This window comes from Triturus cristatus, chromosome 6, assembly GCF_964204655.1.
Source record: "Triturus cristatus chromosome 6, aTriCri1.1, whole genome shotgun sequence".
Classification (NCBI taxonomy): domain Eukaryota; kingdom Metazoa; phylum Chordata; class Amphibia; order Caudata; family Salamandridae; genus Triturus; species Triturus cristatus.
The window spans coordinates 321,859,728-321,880,692 of NC_140589.1; the positions used below are offsets into that span (position 1 = coordinate 321,859,728).

Sequence of the window (20,965 nt, forward strand, 5' to 3'; positions counted from 1 at the left end):
AAGGACGGTTATTCAAAATCAATAGCGCTTGAGGCAAAAAATCTCGCCAATTCTTATACTTGTCATCTGTTAATTTGCGCAGTTGGTCTTTTAGCAGGCCATTCAACCTCTCCACAAGACCCGAGGCCTGTGGATAATATGGTATATGAAACACCCATTCAATATTGTTTTCCACACAGAATTCCTGTACCAATCTTCCACGAAAATGGGATGCATTATCAGATTGAATTTGGAATGGCACACCATAATACATCATAATCAATTCCAATGTTTTAATAGTATTCAATTGGGTAGCTTGCTTACATGGAAGGGCTACCAACAGGCCACTGTATGTATCAACAATGGTGCAAACATATTGACAATTCCTACTCATGGGAAGTGGACCAATGTAATCAATCTGCCAAATTTGAGCGGGCAATTTCCCGCGATGTAAATGACCTTTAACAATTTGGGGCACTTTGCGCTGCCTGATATGCTGACAAATGGGACAATGTAGAATAACATTTTTAATTAAATCTAGGGGAATATAAATTCCTCGATCAGCAGCCCACCTGCTAGTGGCTTTTTCTCCAAAGTGTCCTGCTTTCTGGTGGGCCCATTTCGCCAATCCCGCAATATCAGAATCTTGCGTGTCCACCACTGCCTCAGCAATTTTAGATTTCTCATCTGCAATGTTATGAAAGAATTTGTCAAGAGAGTCTATCGGGGTATGAGCATCCACATGGAAGATTGTAACAGTACTCTGTGGGAGCATTTCCCAAATCTCCTGCCATAATTCTTTTCCCCACAATTCTTTGGAATGTATTTTCCAACTATGGGAATGCCAAGTCGGTAACCAAACTGCCAGTCCATTAGCAGTAGACCAAGAGTCGGTGAAAATATGACATGTGCCAGGTAACTCTTGTTTCAGAACTTGATAAACAGCATAGAGTTCAGCAAATTGACTGCTCTTACCCTCACCAGTTGTACTCAGCAATTTTTGTGTGATCGGATTATAGGACACTGCCTTCCAATGCCGTTTCGTCCCTATGAACCTTGCTGAACCATCCGTAAACCAGACATGGTTTCTGTCCTCTGCGGACAAATCATCAAAAGGTTTACCCCACTTAACAGGAGACTCCTGTACTAAAGGTACGGAACATTCACTCTCAGTTTCAGTTGATGGCGCCCGTGCCACCTGCTCATGCAAAGATGCAACTCCTTTTTGTCCCACACGTGCCCTGTCTTGTATATACCATTTCCATTTAATCACACTCGCCTCTTGAGCGTGTCCAATTCGGTGAGTTTTCGGCGAACTCATAACCCACTGCATGATAGGAATTTCAGGTCGCAAAACTATATCATGTCCCAAAGTCAATTGCTCGGTATCCACCAGAGCCCAATAACATGCAAGTAACTGTTTCTCAAAAGGTGTATAACGCTCACCAGCATCAGGTAACTTTTTAGTCCAGAAACCTAACGGTACTCTACTCTTGCCTTGTTTCTGCCACAAACTCCAATTCGCATAAAGGCCTTGTACAGACACATTCAAATCCACATCACCATCACATACAGGTCATAAATCCAGAGCATGCTGAATTGCTTCTTTTGCCAGACTGAATGCATCTTGCTGTGGCTTACCCCATTCAAATGCATTCTTTTTACGAGTGACCTGGTACAAAGGGGCCAATATTTGACTCAAATGAGGAATATGCTGGCGCCAAAATCCAAACAAACCAATGAAGCTTTGGGCTTCTTTCCTATTTCTCGGAACTGCAAAATCAAGAATTTTCTGTTTAACCTGAGGGATCACTTCTCGGTGCCCTTCATGCCAATTAATACCCAAAAATTTCACAGCCTGGGACGGACCTTGTAATTTATCCGGGTTGATTTCCCAACCTTTCTCACGCAAGCACTCAATGACTCTATCCAATTGGGTCTGAACTTCCTCTTGTGATTCGCCTTGGATCAAAATATCATCAATATAGTGACATATCTGAATTTGTGGCTGAACCGGTACCTCAGCCAGATGCTCTGCCACCAGCCGGTGACATATCGTAGGACTATGCACATAGCCCTGAGGAAGACTTATAAACGTCATCTGACGCCCGTTCCACGTAAAACTGAATTGTTCCTGACACTCAGGGGCAATCGGAATCGAAAAGAAAGCATTAGCAATATCAATGGACGCATACCATGTACCTGGATGTTTCTGGATTCTTTCAATTAGGGTAATAACATCCGGTACTGCAACAGTCAAAGAGGGTGTGTGTCTATTCAATTCTCGATAATCAACAGTCATGCGCCAAGAATTATCACTCTTACGTACAGGCCAAACAGGATTATTCCAAGCAGAAGTAACTGGGGTTATAACTCCTGCATCCACCAACTCCTGAATAGTGGTACTAATCTCTTCATGACCACCTGGAATACGATACTGCTTCTGACGAACCACTTTTGTCGCCTGGGGAACTTTTATGGGGGGCATTCTTAAACGACCAACCCGTACAGGCCTGGACGATATATAATGTTTAGTTCCAAATTGGTAACATCCATCATCTATGTGCAAAGTCATTCCTTTCAAAATATCAATTCCAATTATGAATTCTAAGAGTGGCACCACTAATACAGAGTATTCTTTTCTAGGAATTCTACCTATTCTCATTTCAAGTAAGGTTTGAACTGCGGGAGTTTCCTTTCCACCTAATCCGGTAATTGTAAAAGGCTGACCTTTAAACTTTGATTTTCCATGAATAAGAGTGGCCTCCGCTCCTGTATCTACCAATGCTCGGGCCCTTTGGATATTACGATGTCTCCAATAAATATCAATATCTACATAGGGTCTATTATCTCTGTGAGCCCATCTGTGTACTGGAGCTTGACCTATTTCCTAGTCCTTTTTATTGTGTTCTGTGTACCAGGATAAATCAGGATAAAGACTCTCACGGTTCCTAGGTATCGATACCTCCTGTTCATATCCATCTCCATTACGAAATGGATTACTGTTCCCTGCAGTGTACTGCGGGTTTCGATCGGCCAATATGTGTCGATCCTCTCTCCTTCTCAACTCAGGGGATTGATCCCTATCATCTCTACGTCTGATGTTAACATAATCATCTCTCCCCCTCTCTCTTTCCCCCTCTCTCTCCCGGTCTCTCTCACGACGGGGGGACAAATCACGCGCATAACGTCGATCATCACGACGATAAGAGCGCCCACGGCGGTCGTCATCATCGCTACCATCAGAAAAACCACGATCACACTCAGTTGTCCGAACACGCCGGGCACCCTCCTTTCGATCCAAGCCACGTTTGCGAAACATTTCCCACAAACGAGAAGTAGTCTCACCATCAATGTCCTCCTTCCGCACACCATCAGCCATAAGAGCAAAAAACATATCACGTCTAGTAAATTTATTGTCACCAGGAGTACGAGTGTCAGGCCGGGACTGCCGTTCAGGTTTAAACCACTCACCCAACTCACCGAGTTGGCGTACCGATTCCAGCACCACAGATAACATGTTACCAGTCTGATTAATCAATAAAGTCATCATGACCTGCTTATAAGCAACAGGGGAAGAACGAATAATACGATTCCGCACAGAAGATGTCAAGAAACCATCAAGCAACCTGTCAGCAGTATTTAGAAAAATCGCCGTTTTCATCACCTCCTCTTTGAGACGTTGCGCAGCATCGCGCAAAGTATACCACGGCTTGTCATTCAGAGGCCAGTCAGACTCAGTAGGATATTTTTGATTACAACCCTCAGTCGCCAATTGAAGCAAAGAAATTTGACCACCACCATTAAAGTTACGAAAATGATCCTGTACAGTAGAATCCGAACTCAAGGAACAAAACTTCAAACAATCGCCAGCATCCAACATAATGCCAGCAGCGCCCAGTTCATAAAGGCGCACCATCCATGTGAGTAAGGTCTCACCAGCTCGCTGCCGAAATCGCTGCAAAATATCACTAATTTCTTGTTGAGTAAAATCCTCCAAAGAGTCTAAAGCAATACCATTCGGAGCACCGGGAGCCTGCTGCACCTTCCGTCGAAAAACAGGATGAGCCGAGACCGCGGGATGAGCATCACAAGGAGCTCGACCAGTACACGTAGAGGAACAATTAGTGGAAGAAGCATCGACCCCGCTCGAAGGACGAGCGCAATCACGGGGTGCACCATCAGAGGCGCAAGAAGCAGATTTACAAGCACGGCCGGAGCGAGAGGACTCGCGCTTGGCAGACTCCTCACCCGAGGAAGGAGAATCACTCGAGTTCCAGATATTACCATCCCATTCATCAGGATTCCAATCCAGTCCGGCTTTCGCCACGACCAGACGCACCTTTCGCGTCGAGACCCGACCACGCCGATTCTTGTATTTATAACGAGCAATTCGCACAGCCGCCCTCTCGGCAATAGTTTGGTACGTCTCAAGTTTATCAGCAAGCAACTTATTTTGACACCGCAACAAAGTATGAGCATTCTGAATCTCAACAAAGTTCGCTTCCAAATCCTTATGCAAGTCCTGCAACTTCAACAACCTCTCATGCAGAATCCTGTACGCAGACAGAACAATCCAACCTCTGCGCCCCAAAACGGGAAGCTCATCACCCTTAGATACCGGCGCCTTCTGTAAACAAGTAATCACATTAGCCGGCTCCGCCAGCTCCAAAAAAGAATTCCAATTCTCACTCAAACCAGTAGCATCAGCCCACTCACGGGCCAAGGCCTCATAAGGCGTTGAATCCCAGCCGGGAATATCAACGGGCAACTTAAAAGTAGATTTCGACTTTCTAGAAAACATCTTTAAAAAGAAAGAAAAAGAGAAAAAGAAAAAGAAGAAAGGGAAAAGAAAATAACAAACAAGTATATAGAAATAACATACAAACGAAACCACGCACACGCCGAAAGCAAACACGATACAACCACAACGCACACAGGTTTCGTAAACGGTTCGTGACGCCAAATGTTCTGCTTGGGTTTTCGGATCAGATAGAACCCGCTCATCAGAGCCTCACTAACCCAGCCAGAACGTTACCCCCTCCCTAGACCCTATTTACAATCCTGCAACCACATATATCTATCACCTAAGGACAGGGGATTCCTACTATGCATACCCAGACCTCACAATCGGCGGCCTCGCGATCCCATACGGATCCAGACCTTTCTGCCCATACGACAGTATCACAAGTGGCGGCCTCACGGTCCCATACGAACCCAGACCTCTCTACCCAGACGGCAGTCTCAGCATAATCGGCGGCCTCGCGATCCCATACGGATCCAGACCTCTCTGCCCATACGACAGTATCACAGGTGGCGGCCTCGCGGTCCCATACGAACCCAGACCTCTCTGCCCATACGACAGTATCACAAGTGGCGGCCTCGCGGTCCCATACGAACCCAGACCTCTCTGCCCATACGACAGTATCAACACAATCGGCGGCCTCGCGATTCCCTACGAATCCAGACCTTTCTGCCCATACGACAGTATCACAAGTGGCGGCCTCACGGTCCCATACGAACCCAGACCTCTCTACCCAGACGGCAGTCTCAGCACAATCGGCGGCCTCGCGATCCCATACGGATCCAGACCTCTCTGCCCATACGACAGTATCACAGGTGGCGGCCTCGCGGTCCCATACGAACCCAGACCTCTCTGCCCATACGACAGTATCACAAGTGGCGGCCTCGCGGTCCCATACGAACCCAGACCTCTCTGCCCATACGACAGTATCAGCACAATCGGCGGCCTCGCGATCCCCTACGAATCCAGACCTCTCTACCTAGACGGCAGTCTCATACGACAGTTCATCCTATGATCACCATAACATACAAAAAGGGAATCAGTCTCACTATTCATCAGATCACACAAGGATTGCCAGTTCGGGCATAGCCTGTTCTCAGGTTCGAGGGGCTCCTCTTTCCTTTATTCAGTTACCACTTACCTGATCAGGGTTAACATCTGTTCATGTAGCCACAGCTGACTAGAAGAATAGGCTACCCTCTTATACAAGAACACGCATCACATGTTGTTTCACTACAAACTGGATACTTTATTACTCATTACATACACAATCACATAACATTACGATATAACACATAACCTGCAAAGAAAAGTGAAAGATTAAGTTGTACACTCTAATAAGAAAGGGTCGACATCACCTTAGTAGTATGTAGCCCGCACTCAGTGGTCATCTAGGCTCCCCTCTCGTCTGTGCCTCGGCTCGCCTGGAATCACCCTTCTCCGAGTCACTGGGACCTCTTCCTTATCGGCTACTCTCTCCTCTCTGGCTATTCTGTTAGGAAAGCATCTGTCTCTCAGTTCTTCTCCGCCTTCAAGATGGCGTCTGTCTTCCCTGGAATAAGTAGTAGCTTTACTGCTAACGGCTAGATGCCGCCTACGGACTGAACATGTAACTGCCTCAGACTTTCACTAATATAGAGGTGCATTTCCTCATGGAAAATTCCGGCCCGTAACCTGCCGCCCACCAAATTCTTGTACCTCCCCGTACCAAGGACACGTTCCCAGCCGGCCGGCCTGATGTAGTGTCTTTGGCATGAAGAAAAATACAATCCTTCGATAAAGGCCGGCCTGAACCGGTTCTCTCCAAGCGAATAACACCTCATAACTAAAACATTACTCTTGGCCTAGAAGCATCCCAAGCTGCCGAAGCAGAAAGAAAGATGGAGTCTCTCCCGTTTGAGGCCTACCAGGCCTGAATTCGGCACAGCTCCATGAAATACCCTCACTACAGGACAGGTTATCCCTAATACTAACGAATCTATCCCCTAGGCTATGTGTGCAAGCCCTGATCTATGGGGAAGAGCACAGAATCATGTCGAAGTGCCTAGTAAATAGGCTCCATTCACTACTCTAACCCTTAGGCTTGAATGGTAAGAGACTGAAGTCACATTCAATCACTTGTTAACACAAGAAGGCCGAGAAAGTCGAGCAGAACAGTGCCGCATGTGGAATATTGGTTCTGAAAATAAAGCAGTTAAAATACCTACGCCCGAGTGTAGACTCTTTGCTGTAAGGGAGAGGGTATGTGGCAATATGAAGACGTCAGCAGTGGCGTCATTGTCTGCTCCCCCAGCGATCTGGTGGACATAGGCAAAACCGCAAATGTGATGTGTCATGAAATATCAATCAATCAGGGGTTTATATAGCGCGCTACTCACCCGTGAGGCTCTCAAGGCACTGGGGCGAGGAGGAACGGCGGCTCTGGGTCAGTCGAAGAGCCAGGTCTTGAGGTCCTTCTTGAACGTGTGCAGGGTAGGGGATGTCTGATGTTCACCGGAAGCTTGTTCCAGGTTTTCGCTGCGATGTAAGAAAAAGCTCTCCCACCGGTTCTCTTTCTGCGGATGCGGGGAATCTCTGCCAGGGCGAGGTCGGCGGAGCGAAGGTTCCTCTTGGGTACGTGGAAGGACAGTCTCTCGAGGTAATTGGGTCCGATGTTGTTGAGGGATTTGTAGGCGTGGGTGAGGAGCTTGAAGGTGACCCTCTTTTTGACGGGGAGCCAGTGGAGGCCTCGTATGTGTTGGGTCATGTGCTCATGGCGCGGAGTCCCGAGGACGAGTCTGGCAGCGGCGTTCTGGATGGTTTGTAGTTTGCATAGAAGAGTTTTGTTGATTCCGGTGTAGAGGGAGTTTCCGTAATCCAGTCTGCTGGTTAGGAGTGCGTGGGTGATGTTTCTTCTGCAGTCAGGAAAGGATCCATTTGAAGATCTTGCGGAGGATGCGAAGGCAGTCGAAACTGGTGGAGGCGACAGCGTTGATCTGGCGGTTCATGGAGAGGGAGGAGTCTAGGATGATGCCGAGGTTCCAAGCGTGGTCTGTAGGGGTGGGTGGGCTCCCGAGGGCGGGTGGCCACCAGGTGTTGTCCCAGGTGGTGGTGAGAGGTCCGAGGATGAGGATCTCTGGTTTTCTCTGAGTTTAGCTTCAGGTAGCTGTTCTTCATCCAGGCTGCCACGTTCTTCATTCCTTCCTGGAAGCAGAGTCTGGTGTCTTTGGGATTTTTCGTGAGCGAGAGGAGGAGTTGGGTGTCGTCGGCGTAGGATACAATGTTGAGTCCATGCTGTCTGATGATGGCGGCGAGGGGGGTCATGTAGATATTGAAGAGCGTGGGGCAGAGAGATGAACCTTGGGGTACTCCGCAGCTGATTTCCGTGGGTTTGGAGAGGGAGGGCGGGATTCGGATCCTCTGGCTCCTGTCGGAGAGGAAGGGTCAGGTCCAGTCAAGGGCGGTTCCTTGTATTCCTGCATCGTGCAGTCTGGCTGCGAGCGTGCAATGTGAGACGGTGTCGAAAGCTGTGGAGAGGTCGAGAAGGATGAGGGCCGAGGTGTGTCCCTGGTCCAGTAGCATACAGATGTTGTCGGTGGCTGCGAGGAGGGCGGTCTCGGTGCTGTGGTTGCTGCGGAATCCAGACTGAGAGGCTGGAGTGCCCCCAAAACCGTACTTTAGATTTGAAGAAAAGTGAGCAGTAATCAACAGGGAACTGGATGAAGAAACTCCGTGGCATGAAGTATTCTCCTGTGATGTGCTCCTTATCTGAGGACAGAGGAATTTCGGAGCTAGGTGCCACTTAAGGCAGGTGCCTAGTGGTAAGGCGTGGGTTCAAAGACTGTTGTTTTTAGTGACTCTGTTTACATTTTAAATCAAGTGCTGCAAAGAAAGAGATGCCAGTTCAAAAATGAACATTTTTGCACAGTGAGTTACATTTTTGCTCATACAGGGATTAAAATAATTGACACAAGTCACGTGATGAAATAATATTTAAGAACTGGTAAAGAGCAGCGTAGTATTTTCACTATGTTGGTCTGATTGTACTCACGTGCAGACCACATATAACTGCTGGGGTCCTGTTCAGTTGAGAAAGGCAGACCGCGGAAACGCGTCCTGAACTTTTCTGCATGTGGAATATTGGTTCTGATAATAAAGCAATTAAAATTCCCACGCCCGAGTGCAGACTCTTCTATGTAAGTGAGAGGGTGTATGGCAAATCTATCTAATCTATCTAATCTATCTAATCTATCTATCTATCTATCTATCTATCTATCTATCTATCTATCTATCTATCTATCTATCTATCTATCTATCTATCTATCTATCTATCTATCTATCTATCTATCTATCTATCTATCTATCTATCTATCTATCTATCTATCTATCTATCTATCTATCTATCTATCTATCTATCTATCTATCTATCTATCTATCTATCGAATGCCAGTAGGTAGTTATAGTTAGAACCAAGTTTCCATAGGAAATGTGTTTTTTGTTTTGCCAATAACTTCTCCCAGAATATGTTTTTTGTCAAGTGGGGGCTGAGAGAAAAGGGGAGTCCCAAAAAGTGTTTTCTCCATGTTAATTTCCATAGGAAATTTTAGCCAAGGCTACAGCCAGAATTGCTGAACGGAATTACACCAAATTTTGCAAAAAGGTAGCGCTTGGTTCAGAAAGCGACCTTTTTTTTAAAATGGTGTAAATCCGTTCATTAGTTGCTGAGAAATTCAAAAAATAAGAGTCAAAAAATCAATTTCCCATAGGAAACTTTAGCCAAGGCTACAGCCTGAACTGCTGAATGGAATTACACCAAATTTGACATAAAGGTACTGCTTGGCTCAGAAAGCAACCTTTTTAAAAATGGTGTAAATCCGTTCAGTAGTTGCTGAGAAATGTAAAAAAAAAAAAAATATCGATATCTAGAGGCGCAGTGGATCCGCGGACCCTCCCGACCACGAGCTTTATTCTAATTGGTTGTCAACACTCCAAACCAGGAAGTGTTGGCAGCCATCTTGTGAACCGAGTCACAAGAAAACAGAAAGAAAAGAGAAAAAAAAGAAAAGGGGGCAGGGTGGAAACACCCTGACCCCCTAGTCCTGCTCAGGGGGTCCCACAAGGACCCCCAGGGCCCAAAAAAGCATTTTTTTAAAAATAAAATCGGCCAAATTTGCGCTGGGTGTGCGAATCTGGACGAGAAAAAAAACAAAAAACAGCCAGGTCCCAGGGGCACTGAAAAAAATGTGTGGTGGGGGCCCCAATCCCCCCCACACTGCCCCAGGGACCGCCACCTCCCCGGGGCAAGATTTATGAGTTGCAGGGGGGCACGTAGCCACACCCCGGGTCTTCTTTTTTAATGTGTGGAGAGGCCTCCAAGGCCCCCCCCAAGTCCCAGTGGCCGCCACCCCCTGGGGATTTTATTAATTATTTGCTGGGGGGCACACCGCCCCCCTGCTGCCACGGGGACTGCCACCCCCCGGGGCTTTAAAGAAAAGAAAAAAAACACCTGTGTGTGGGGGGGGTTCGAGCCCCCCACACACCCCGGGGACCACCCCCTCCTGGAACCCTCCATGGCCCTGGGGACCGCCACCCCCCTGGGCCGGCTCCTGCAGTGTCCCAGGGAGCCCACCCCGGGACACTGCTATTTGCTATGACAGGGCGGAGCCGCATAGCAAACACTGGTTTGGATTTTGTAAGCGAGAGCAGGTTTCCTGCTCCTTCGGGGAGACCTCTTGTTGTTGCAGCAGCAGAAAAGGGTCTTGCACCAGAGCCTGTGTACTCTCCATGTACATGCATGATGATTGAGTGGCAACAGTTGAGGGTGTTTGACCTCCTTCCCGAAGTATTTGAGGTCATTCTGGAAATCCATCATCCCTCCACGAAAACAATTTACGTCTGCAGATGGGACAAGTTTGTGGTTTCGTGTGCTGCTAAATCTGTTGATCCTCTGTCTGTACCATGTGTCTAAAGTTCTGTTGTTTGTCTTATTCCTTGCCAGGCAAGGCCCTATTTTGGGCACAGTTAAAGGATACCTTTCTGCCATTTTAGCCTTCCTGCGGTTGCTGGATCAACCCTCCCTGTCTGTGACTCGTTTCTTGAAAGGTTTCAGCATATGTTCATCCTACCTCTTTCATTATGCTCCAGTGAGATCTTAATTTAGTTCTCACCTCACCTTTTGAGCCTATGCACACCTGCCCTCGAAGACTGCTGACCATCAAAGCAGTCTTCCTTCTGGCTAAAACATCTGCTGGGACAGTTGCTGGCGCTTTACGTTAATTCTATGAACACCTCCTTTTTCCCGGATAAGCTGGTCCTAAGGGCCCATAACTCAGTTTTACCAAAAAGGTGGTCACAACTTTTCATGTTGGGCAGAACATCACACTGCCTACTTTCTTTGCGCCTCTCATCCTACCATGGAAGAGAAGAAGCATAACCGTCTGGACCCAAAAAGAGCATTGTTATTTTACATGGATCGTACCATGGTCTTGCGGGTGCATGATCAACTCTTTGCTGGATTGTGGGTGCGAAGAAAGGCAAGGTAGTTCCCAAGCAAACCATTTCCGGATGGATTATCCTCTGTATCAAAATCTGCTAAACAATTGTTAAAAAGCAGCCCTCTGAGGGCTTGAGAGCTCATTTCACCAGAGCTAAAGCTGCGACCACTGCAGTAGCTATAGGAGTCCCAGTTGTAGACATCAGTCAGGCATCACTGCACACGTTTGCCAAACAGTGCTACTTAGACAGTCCAATCCAGCATGATTGGCATTTCAGCTGTTTGGTCCTCCAGACTTACTATTGTAATAGTGTGCAGACCCACTTCCAGGGAGAGATTGCTTTGGTATCTATTCTAAGGTAAGGTATTTGAATTTAGAAGTCTCTGTCAGATGAACAAGTTACTGACCTTGGGTAACGCCTATTTGGTAGAGACTCTATCTAGCCACAGATTCCTTACCGATCCTCCCCATCCTGTGAATTATATATCTAGCATTTAAGAGATCCTTCAGGACCTCACCTTGGCACACTGGTCATTCCACCTCAGTTTGGCTCTGTAGTTCTTGTGCGGAAAGACAGTCAAGAACTAAGGTCAGCACTCTGGGGTGGAACCTATATAGGCACCATGCCTCTCACTCCGGTGTGGACGACCCCAGTGATGCTAGTTGGAGCCAAACAACTCCACCTGCCAGCGTGCAGGTGGATTGCTCAAACGTTTCCGGATCCAGTCTGATGCCTAGGGAATATTCTAAGGGAAGGAATCTGGTAGTCTCTACCAGATAAGGCATTACCCAAAGTAAGCAACTTGTTCTTCCTAACCTAAGTATTTTAGGCAATTAATTTTATGGAAAGTGGAGGAGGGGGGCTGTCAGAAAATCCTTGGACAGGTGTCTGTAATTTTTCTCATCCCTCCCATTACCCCAGTGACCTTCTGGCATAGGTTTCAGTCGTGCCCATCTGACTGTATACTGGTCAGTGGCTTTGCTGTTTGCCTAGTACTTGTGGTCTCAGGTCTTACGCCTTGCCCATCGGATTTTGGGAGTTAGGTGTGGTCTTAAGCCATGCCCTGTACCTAGATCTCTTGTCCCTGAGCGAGATGGTGATAACATTCAGAGATACCCAGCAGGATATGGGTACAAAATGAGGCCAGTGTCCATTGTTAGTGCCTAGCAGAGTTTAAGTGGAGGGTATGGCAATCCACTGCCCCAGAGCCTAATGGTCATGTCCAATGGCTAGCATCTGCACCCAGCCCCATATTACCAGAATTTGTATGACCTGGAAAGAAATCTGCATTTCTACTACCAGCAAATAAATGCTGCGAAGTTGCAACCTAGCAATTGGTAACTGCTTCAGTAGTGTTATTGGTGATCTAATGTAACTGTTGAGAGATGTAATGTCACCATTGATCTGTTCAGTTTAGTGCACACAATAATTACTGATTTCGTTTCTGATTACATTGGTGGGTGTCTTAGTAAAACCTTCTGCAGTGCCACTTACTGACAACGCATAAGCTCATTGATATTAATGAAGTTTGCAAAGCAGTAGTTACACTTTTCACTACTAGAGGTTCCTGCATTTGATGCATACCAGGACAGGGATGTCTACTGCTGGATGCAGGCCCAATATTGTCTCTGCCCTCTATTTTCCCCTGCATACATTTGATTTCATGTTTTGCCTGTGTTTCTACAAATGCCGTACAGAAATACGTTCATGCTTTGGTAATGTTTTCTTTGATTAGTGTGGCTTCATATGTATGTTGCTTTTCCCTCAGCTTCTATCACATATGTTTTGCATATAAAGCACAATGAGGTATAGTTCCATTAGATGAATGTGCAGCCTGTGAACAGTAAATGTCTGAAAAAATTACAGTACAGTATAACTTTAATCTTTAATGTAGGGCCCTGGGTGGGATTCCAACTCTTAATTTTATCAAATAAAATGTTTACTGTGGCAATCAACGTGAGGAAAATGATGCCATATCATAAAGAAGAAATTAGTTTGATTATTAACAAAGTGTACAAGAAATGTGTCTTTCATAAGATGATTTTCATGAGGTAACACGGATTTCTGTATTTAATCAGCACCTGTGATAATTTTATCACAAGGAGCAAAACCACCATCAAGAAGCGTATTTGTAATTGCTGCCTGTTAGTAACAATTTAAGTATATGGTACATTGCTTGATACTAATGCTGCATGTTAGCAAATGTACAGGGAGCTGCTGTATTCCTTGCTTAATAGTATACGTTTGTTAATATGTTTACATTTGACTATAATGGCTCTTGAAAATGATTTCCTTAAGCTGTAGAAGATGATTCAGAAAACCTCAGTTTAAATATTTAGCTGCATATGTTTTGCACTCTATGGCTTTCCATTGCTTCATGTTGTACAATTCTTTGTGAGTCTGTTGAAATATAAACTGCAATAAAGCTGTGCTTTGTTTTTCTCAACAGAAGCCATAATACTGTGGCACCTCAAGATGTCTGATCCTATAACGTTGAATGTGGGAGGGAAAATTTACACCACCTCCCTATCTACTCTAACTAGTTATCCAGATTCCATGCTTGGTGCTATGTTTAGTGGGAAAATGCCAACCAAGAAGGACAGCCAAGGTAACTGTTTTATAGACCGGGATGGTAAAGTATTTCGATACATCCTGAATTTCTTAAGAACTTCTCATTTGGATCTCCCTGAGGACTTTCAAGAAATGGGATTGCTTAAAAGAGAAGCAGATTTTTATCAGGTTCAACCATTGATAGAAGCCCTGCTGGAAAAGGAGGTCGAGCTTTCAAAGGCTGAGAAGAATGCTATGTTAAACATAAGTCTAGAGCAGAAGAAACAGACTGTGCATTTCACTGTCCGAGAAGCACCTCAGATATACAGCTTATCTTCATCAAACATGGAAGTCTTCAGTGCTAACATTTTCAGCACATCTTGTTTATTTCTGAAGCTTCTGGGATCTAAACTTTACTACTACTTTAACGGCAATCTTTCATCTGTTACCAGTTACCTAGATGATCCAAACCACTTGACTTTGGGTTGGGTTGCAAATGTGGATGGTCTGCCTGAAGAGGAGTATACACGACAAGACTTGAAGAGACTCTGGGTCATTCCAACTGGCAAGCAAATTAATAGCTTCCAGGTATTTGTGGAAGAGGTGCTAAAAATAGCCATGAGTGATGGCTTTTGTGTTGATTCCTCCCATCCCCATTCTTCTGATTTTATGAATAACAAGATAATTCGACTACTCCGTTACAGATAAAACAAACATAACTCCTCCACCTTCACCTTGTTGAACATCTCTATTTTAAATCAGGTCACCTGCCGCTCCAACATAGGCATTAAGCAGCAGCAGCAACAACTTCCAGAGATGTTATGTTACACAACAGAGTACAATCATAAATTTCAAAATTAACATAATATTTAAGCTGTTTCTCCCAACTCCTTCTACTTTATGTGCTGAATTCCAATCTACCTTTTCCCAGAAGTGGTAGAAGCGTACTCTTACAAACAATTCACTTATGATGTTCTTTGTTTCATGGAAGTGTTTCAAGCTGACCTCAAAAGCAAAAGCTCACAAGACACTACAAAGAAGACCGTGCTGATACTAAATGGTTGTCTTGTTTCTGTGTTCGGACTCTTCAATTTATCCTTCTGAGATAAATGACACGGGTACCTGTTCCAATTAGGTGTTATTTGTGTGTATGCATTTTTCAAATCATGTGTTGACACAGCAGATTATTGAAATGATTTCTAATTATATGTCTCTTGACTATTTATGCTACTTCAAAGACTCGTTTGAGGAATTGGCACCTTATGCACTTCTCACCTTTAACCTTATTATATGATAATCAGTGGCTGGTGGACATTTATGGGAAGGGTGCCTTTCCAAATGCAGGAAGACAAGCTATTTGGTGTCTACTTGCAAACACTGCCTCACATCTTGAAGATTGATTCAAGGGTTTACAGGTTGGGCAACATTGCTAGGGCAGCAAACTACAAAATTGTGTTCCCTAGGATAATATAAATAATTTTGAACATGTTTTAAACTAATGTCTGTAATAAAGTATGTGTTGTTTTGCATAAAAAGAGTAATATTTTTTCGGGTTTATTTTGGCACGTAATCTGTTGTGTACTTACTGTACATTTCTTCAGTAAACTTAGTGTTAACTGAAAATAAAATTTGGATACTTATGTTGAGTTCTATTTGCATTGATTCCCTCTGTGGGAAATAGAAAGTGTTTTGTGTTGTTAAGAGTTGAGCTTCTTTTATCTTGTCAAAAGTTTGTCTTGTATCATATGTCAGATTTTAGGATACCATATACATTTTGACACCCTCTGACTAACTCAGAATACAGTTGTCAGGGTGATGGCTTCCCCTGGTGCGGTGGCTCTGGGCCTAGTATGTCTGAGGGTTACAATGAACCCTGATTATTGCTGTATTTCCAAATTCAAATAGCAGCCAGGGCCCCCTTTCCTTCCATGCACTGGGGCCCATGACACATTCTCCATTTGCTGTGTTGGAAACAGGTTCTTTATTCCAACCGAGAGCCTCATCCTCAGTCCGTAGGAGCATCCACTAAATTACTCCTTTCAGTAATCCTCTGGCCAAATAAAATGACGCCCCTTTGCCGATCAATATGACTACATTGTGTGTAAAAAGGATTGAACGAAATGTATCTGCAATAGCCAGTGCCCAGCTAATGTTTTATGCAAATTGTAGCAGAAACTACCTTTTTGTCTTCTGCTCCTGACATAGATATCTTGTTGATTTTCTTTTTTATTAGCTGTTTTCTGTTGATAGGTACAGTGCATATTTACAAACTACACCTGAATGACATAGCTCGCAAACAGTCCACGCAAGTGGCCCGGCTTAAAGTTCATTCACATGAAGTTATTAATTAAACGTGTTTTCAGCATGCCAAAGCCTGCATTCCGTTTTTTGAAATGTTTACTAACTTTGCAGTGCTAGCCATTATTTATTTTAAGATCAGTGTTCATGTTGTTCTTTTATGAATGTGTACAATTGTATGCTTGAATTCCAGATTTCATCTTTGTGAGGAAGAAAAAGCTTTCGTACACATTCGCCCAAAGGAGCTTTTTTTGGACAAGGGGCAAAAAGAGAAATATTGTAATGTTGAAGAAAACTACTGTAATTTGATTTTTTTTTTGTTGAATAAATGGTTCTGTGTGAAAATGAAAAACACTTGAAATAAAGATTGATGAAAATGTTAATTCATAAAAACTAAATGGGGGATAATGATTTTAATTTGTTTTCAATACAATGACTTATGTTTTTCAGCAGAACTATTCCTAAATGTTCAAAAGAGTTTACACATCTATATATTAATTTTTACGACTTTTTAAACGAGGGTGTGGGATGGCCCAATACATAGTTTTCAAGACACTATTGCGCACCAAGATACCGAACTGGTGCTAGAGGAATCGGAGTGCCGCCCTAAGACAAGCCTTAGTGGTTCATGTTAATCAGAATCTGCCGTCTGTACCTTCAGATACACTACATTTTGATGAAGATCTCATATTTTGTCTATCTGGATCAGCCCTATTGTGGGCCACACACGTGGTAACTGCATCTAACACTAGTATGGATAATTAAACGGTCTTTTTTGGATCAGTTTCAGGCAATGTTCAGAAGGCCTGGTTTGGAATATTCTGCAGCAGAAGCACTTTGTAACATCCAACAAGTTTTTAGGATGTCAGGTCCTATGTCACCAGGTTCAGACAGTTGTCAGTAGTGACCAAGTGGATGCAATGGACCTTGATGACCCCTTTTCGTAGAACATTCAAGGTTGACATTAATGATAAGTTGGTTCACATGCCATGTCCAGCCACTTCGAATGAGGCAAAAGAATCAACCTTGCACATTGTTATTAATTGAACAAATGTAGGAGGGAAAAAAGGCCAATCTTGCAGTACCCAGTGCATCGTTAACCAAGAGCCTTACTGGTCCATAATCTTAAAGAGGCTAAGGTTAGTCCTGTTGAACAGTAGCCAATGCAAATAAGAACTACTCAGGGCGCTCCATCCGATAGCTGGAAACCGAGACTGCAAATGGAAGACCCCTGTCCATATTGTGGCCATTAGGGTCAGTTGATTCAACAATGTCTTGCGCATCCCAACAGGAAGTCTAGACAGGCTTAAGCTATATCCATTCAAGGAAAAAGGGATTGTGTCATAATTATCTTCCTCAGACCACACCTTTAAGTTCCTCTTCAGAGGATTGGTATGCCCTCTTTATTGCCTATTTCTATCCGTTTATCAAGGACCTCCACCTCGAACTCTGGAGATGTATATGGATGTCTTTTGGCCAGACAGGAAGGCTATCAAAACACTACCTAAAGAAAGGTAAAAACCGATGCAGACTTTTGATGGAACTCCAATAACTTCTGGCCTGTAACTGAATGCACCATTAATCTTGGAGAATCCATGTACAAACATCAAGAAACCATTAGTTTTGACCTTATTTTCTCGCCCAGTCATACAGTTATTCTGGGATGGCCCTTGTTATGCCGCCCTATATCAACTGAGTTACTTGAAAAACATCGCTAAGTTTTGAATTTTTTTAATAGGAACTGTTTAAGAAGGTCCAAACCCCGAAACTCAAACAGTTCAGTCTCAAAGAAGAGAGTGTATTTCCTTAGTGGCTTCTTGATTTCAGAGCACTATTCACAAGTTTATGAGTTATTCATCAAACCTAAGGACAGTCTTCTAATGCCACATTGGCCATGTGATTGCGCAATAAAATTTAAACCTGACACTGAATTATCCTTCTGCCATATGCATGCCCTGTCAGAAACAGAGAAGTAAATCCTAAGGGAGTATCTAAATGAAAACTTCAAGAATGGTTTGATTGTAACATGCACTTCTCTGACAGGGGCTTCTCTATTCTTTGTTTCTAAAAAGTATAATGAATTAAGGCCTTTAGTTGACTTTTGTGGACTCAAATATCCCCTGCCTTAGATCAAGGACATATTGGAGGCTGTTTGAGGGGCTCAAATGTTCACTAAATTATTTTTAAGAGGGGCATATCGTTTGCCAAGGATCAAAGAAGGAGATGAATGGAAAACTGCCTTTCGAACTCTATGTGGCCATTACGAATAGCACGTAAATATCTTTTAGGTTGAGTAATGCTCCCACAATCATCCAGAGATGCATAGATAGGACTGCCTCCGATATAGTCAATATCTTCGCATTAATTTATTTTGATAATCTCTTAAACCTTTCGCTGCTAGCCCCCTCACCCCCGTGCTAAGCCTTTTTTTGGCTTTTTGGGGTGGTTTGCGCTTAGGCCCCTGTAACATTTTGTCCGCCTAAGGTATAAGGTATCCACGCCAAATTTGCATCCTTTTCTTCCAACATCATGGGGATTTTAAATGTTCCTAGGATTTGTGGATTCCCCTGGAGGGGACCCGGAAAATAGCCAAAATACAGATACATTTTTTGGGGGGCAGGGAATGGGGAGAAAGTGCTGCAGAAGAAAGCATCTTTTTTTTCCCTGCAAATGGTATCAACAAAGGGTTTGTGGTGCTGAAATCACCATCTTCCCACTTTTTAGGGACAGGCAGACTTTTGTCAGAAAAGCAAAAAAAATTTCACAGTTTTGGGATTTTAGTGGGACTTAGGCTATTTTTTTAGGCTATTTTTACTACTTGTTGTGCTTTCAACCTCATTCCAGTTGGTGGTAGAAATGGGTGTGAAAGCAATAATGGATTCCAGAAAGCTATACATTTTTGAAAAGTAGACGGAATTCTGAATTCAGCAAGGGGTCATTTGTGTAGATCCTTCAAGGTTTTTCTATAGATACTAACAGTTGAATAATTTGTGCCAACATTTTCACCTTTGACTTCTATATATGTCCATTTTTAAAAAACAATATACCATTACATCCACTGGACCCTTCTGGTTGTGGGAAAATATAGGACTTGTAGGTTCACCAAGAACCCGAGGAACCGAGAGCCAATAACTGAGCTGCGTCTTGCAATGGTTTTTCGTTGTGTACCTGGTATATGGCAAATCATTTGGTAAAATATAAAGAGTAGAAAATAGATGTCAAGAACACCTATGTATTTTCAAAATGGGAACGAAATATAATTTAGGAGCAGTAGCTATTTGCACATCTCTGAAATTGTGGGTACCCATACTAGCATGTGAGTTATAGGACATTTTTTGAAATGACTTATCTTTTCACACATTGTCTTACATTTGGAAGGCAGAAATGCATAGAAAGTCAATAGGTAATAACAGTTGCTCTACAAATATGTGTTCCCCTAAGTCTCCCGATAAAAATGGTACCTCATTTGTGCAGCTAGACCTAGTGCCTGCAACAGGAAACGGTCCGAAATGCAACATGGACATATCACATTTTCTAGTGAAAACTGACCCTTTTTCACAATGTGCCTAGCTGCGGATTTTGAACTCTCACTAATTTCTGTTAACCAGAATCCCTTGCACACCTCAAACTTTGTCAAAAAAAAACATTTTCCTCGCATTTCTGTGATGGAAAGTTCTGGAATCTGCGTGGATCCACAAAATTCCACGCACCCCGCATTCCCCAAAGTCTCCAAATAAAAATGGTACCTCACGTGTGTGGGTTGGCCTAGTGCCCGCAATAGGAAAGGGCCAAAACGCAACGTGGACACAACACATTTTTACAGTGAAAACTGGCCGTTTTTTTTGCAATGTGCCTAACTGTGGATTTTAAAACCTTGCTCTGCCGGCACCTAGGGAAACCTAGCAAACCTATACATTTCTGAAAACTACACACCCAGGGGAATGCAGAATGGGTTGACTTGTGTGGCTCCCACCAGGTTCTGTTACCCAGAATCCCTTGCAAACCTCAAACTTTGTAACACATTTACCTCACATTTCTTTGATGGAAGGTTCTGGAATCTGCATGGATCCACAAAGTTCTGCCCACCCCTCATTCCCCAAAGTCTCCCAATAAAAATGGTACCTCACTCGTGTGGGTGGGCCAAGTGCCTGCGGCAGAGAAGGGCCCAAACGTATTGTAGAGACATCAAAATTACCCATCACAAACCGACCTGGTTTTGAAAGGGGAGAACCTGGGTTTTTTGCACCGGGCTCAGCAGCCATCTAGGGAAACCCACATATTTCTGAAACCTGGACACCGGGGGGAGTCCAGGGAGGTATGGCTTGCGTGGTCCTCCCCAACGTTTTCCTACCAAGAATCCCCTGCAAACCTCAAATTTAGCAGAAAAAAACTAACTTTTCTCATATTTCTGTGTAGCAAAGATCACTTGAGCTGACAGATATTTCCTACCACCCAGCGTTCCCCCAGGTCTCCTGATAAAAATAGTACATCACTCGTGTGGGTGGGCCAAGTACCCGTGACAGGCAAAGGCCCAAAACATATTGTCGCGACATCAACATTACCCTTCACAAAACGACCTGGTTTTGCAAGGGGGGTACCTGGGTTTTTGGCCCGGGCACGGCGGCCATCTAAGAAACTTACCAAACCCACGCATTTATGTATGTATGTATGTATGTATGTATGTGTGTTCTTATATAGCGCTCGACTTACCCTTGGGCATCTCGGCGCTTGCATTGGGAACCCGTCCTGGCTTTTCCCTGTGAGATCACCCGTACTGGGCATCCCCAAGGTGAAAGCCAGTCATCCCGCCACGGGGGGGGGGGGGGCCGTAGTGGAGATTAAGCAAGCTATTGCCCAGAG

General features: G+C 44.3%; 1 protein-coding gene across 2 annotated transcripts in view; it reads left to right on the forward strand.

The window, feature by feature from the left end:
- KCTD21 (potassium channel tetramerization domain containing 21) overlaps positions 1–16,485 on the forward strand; it is an 84,303-nt gene extending 67,818 nt beyond the window's left edge. For both annotated transcript variants that reach the window (XM_085610687.1, XM_085610686.1), the window contains exon 2: positions 13,707–16,485. In XM_085610687.1, the coding sequence (XP_085466813.1) occupies positions 13,733–14,515 (783 nt within the window). In that variant the 5' untranslated portion in view covers positions 13,707–13,732 and the 3' untranslated portion in view covers positions 14,516–16,485. The remainder of the gene's footprint in view (positions 1–13,706) is intronic.
- Positions 16,486–20,965: the final 4,480 nt, after the last annotated feature.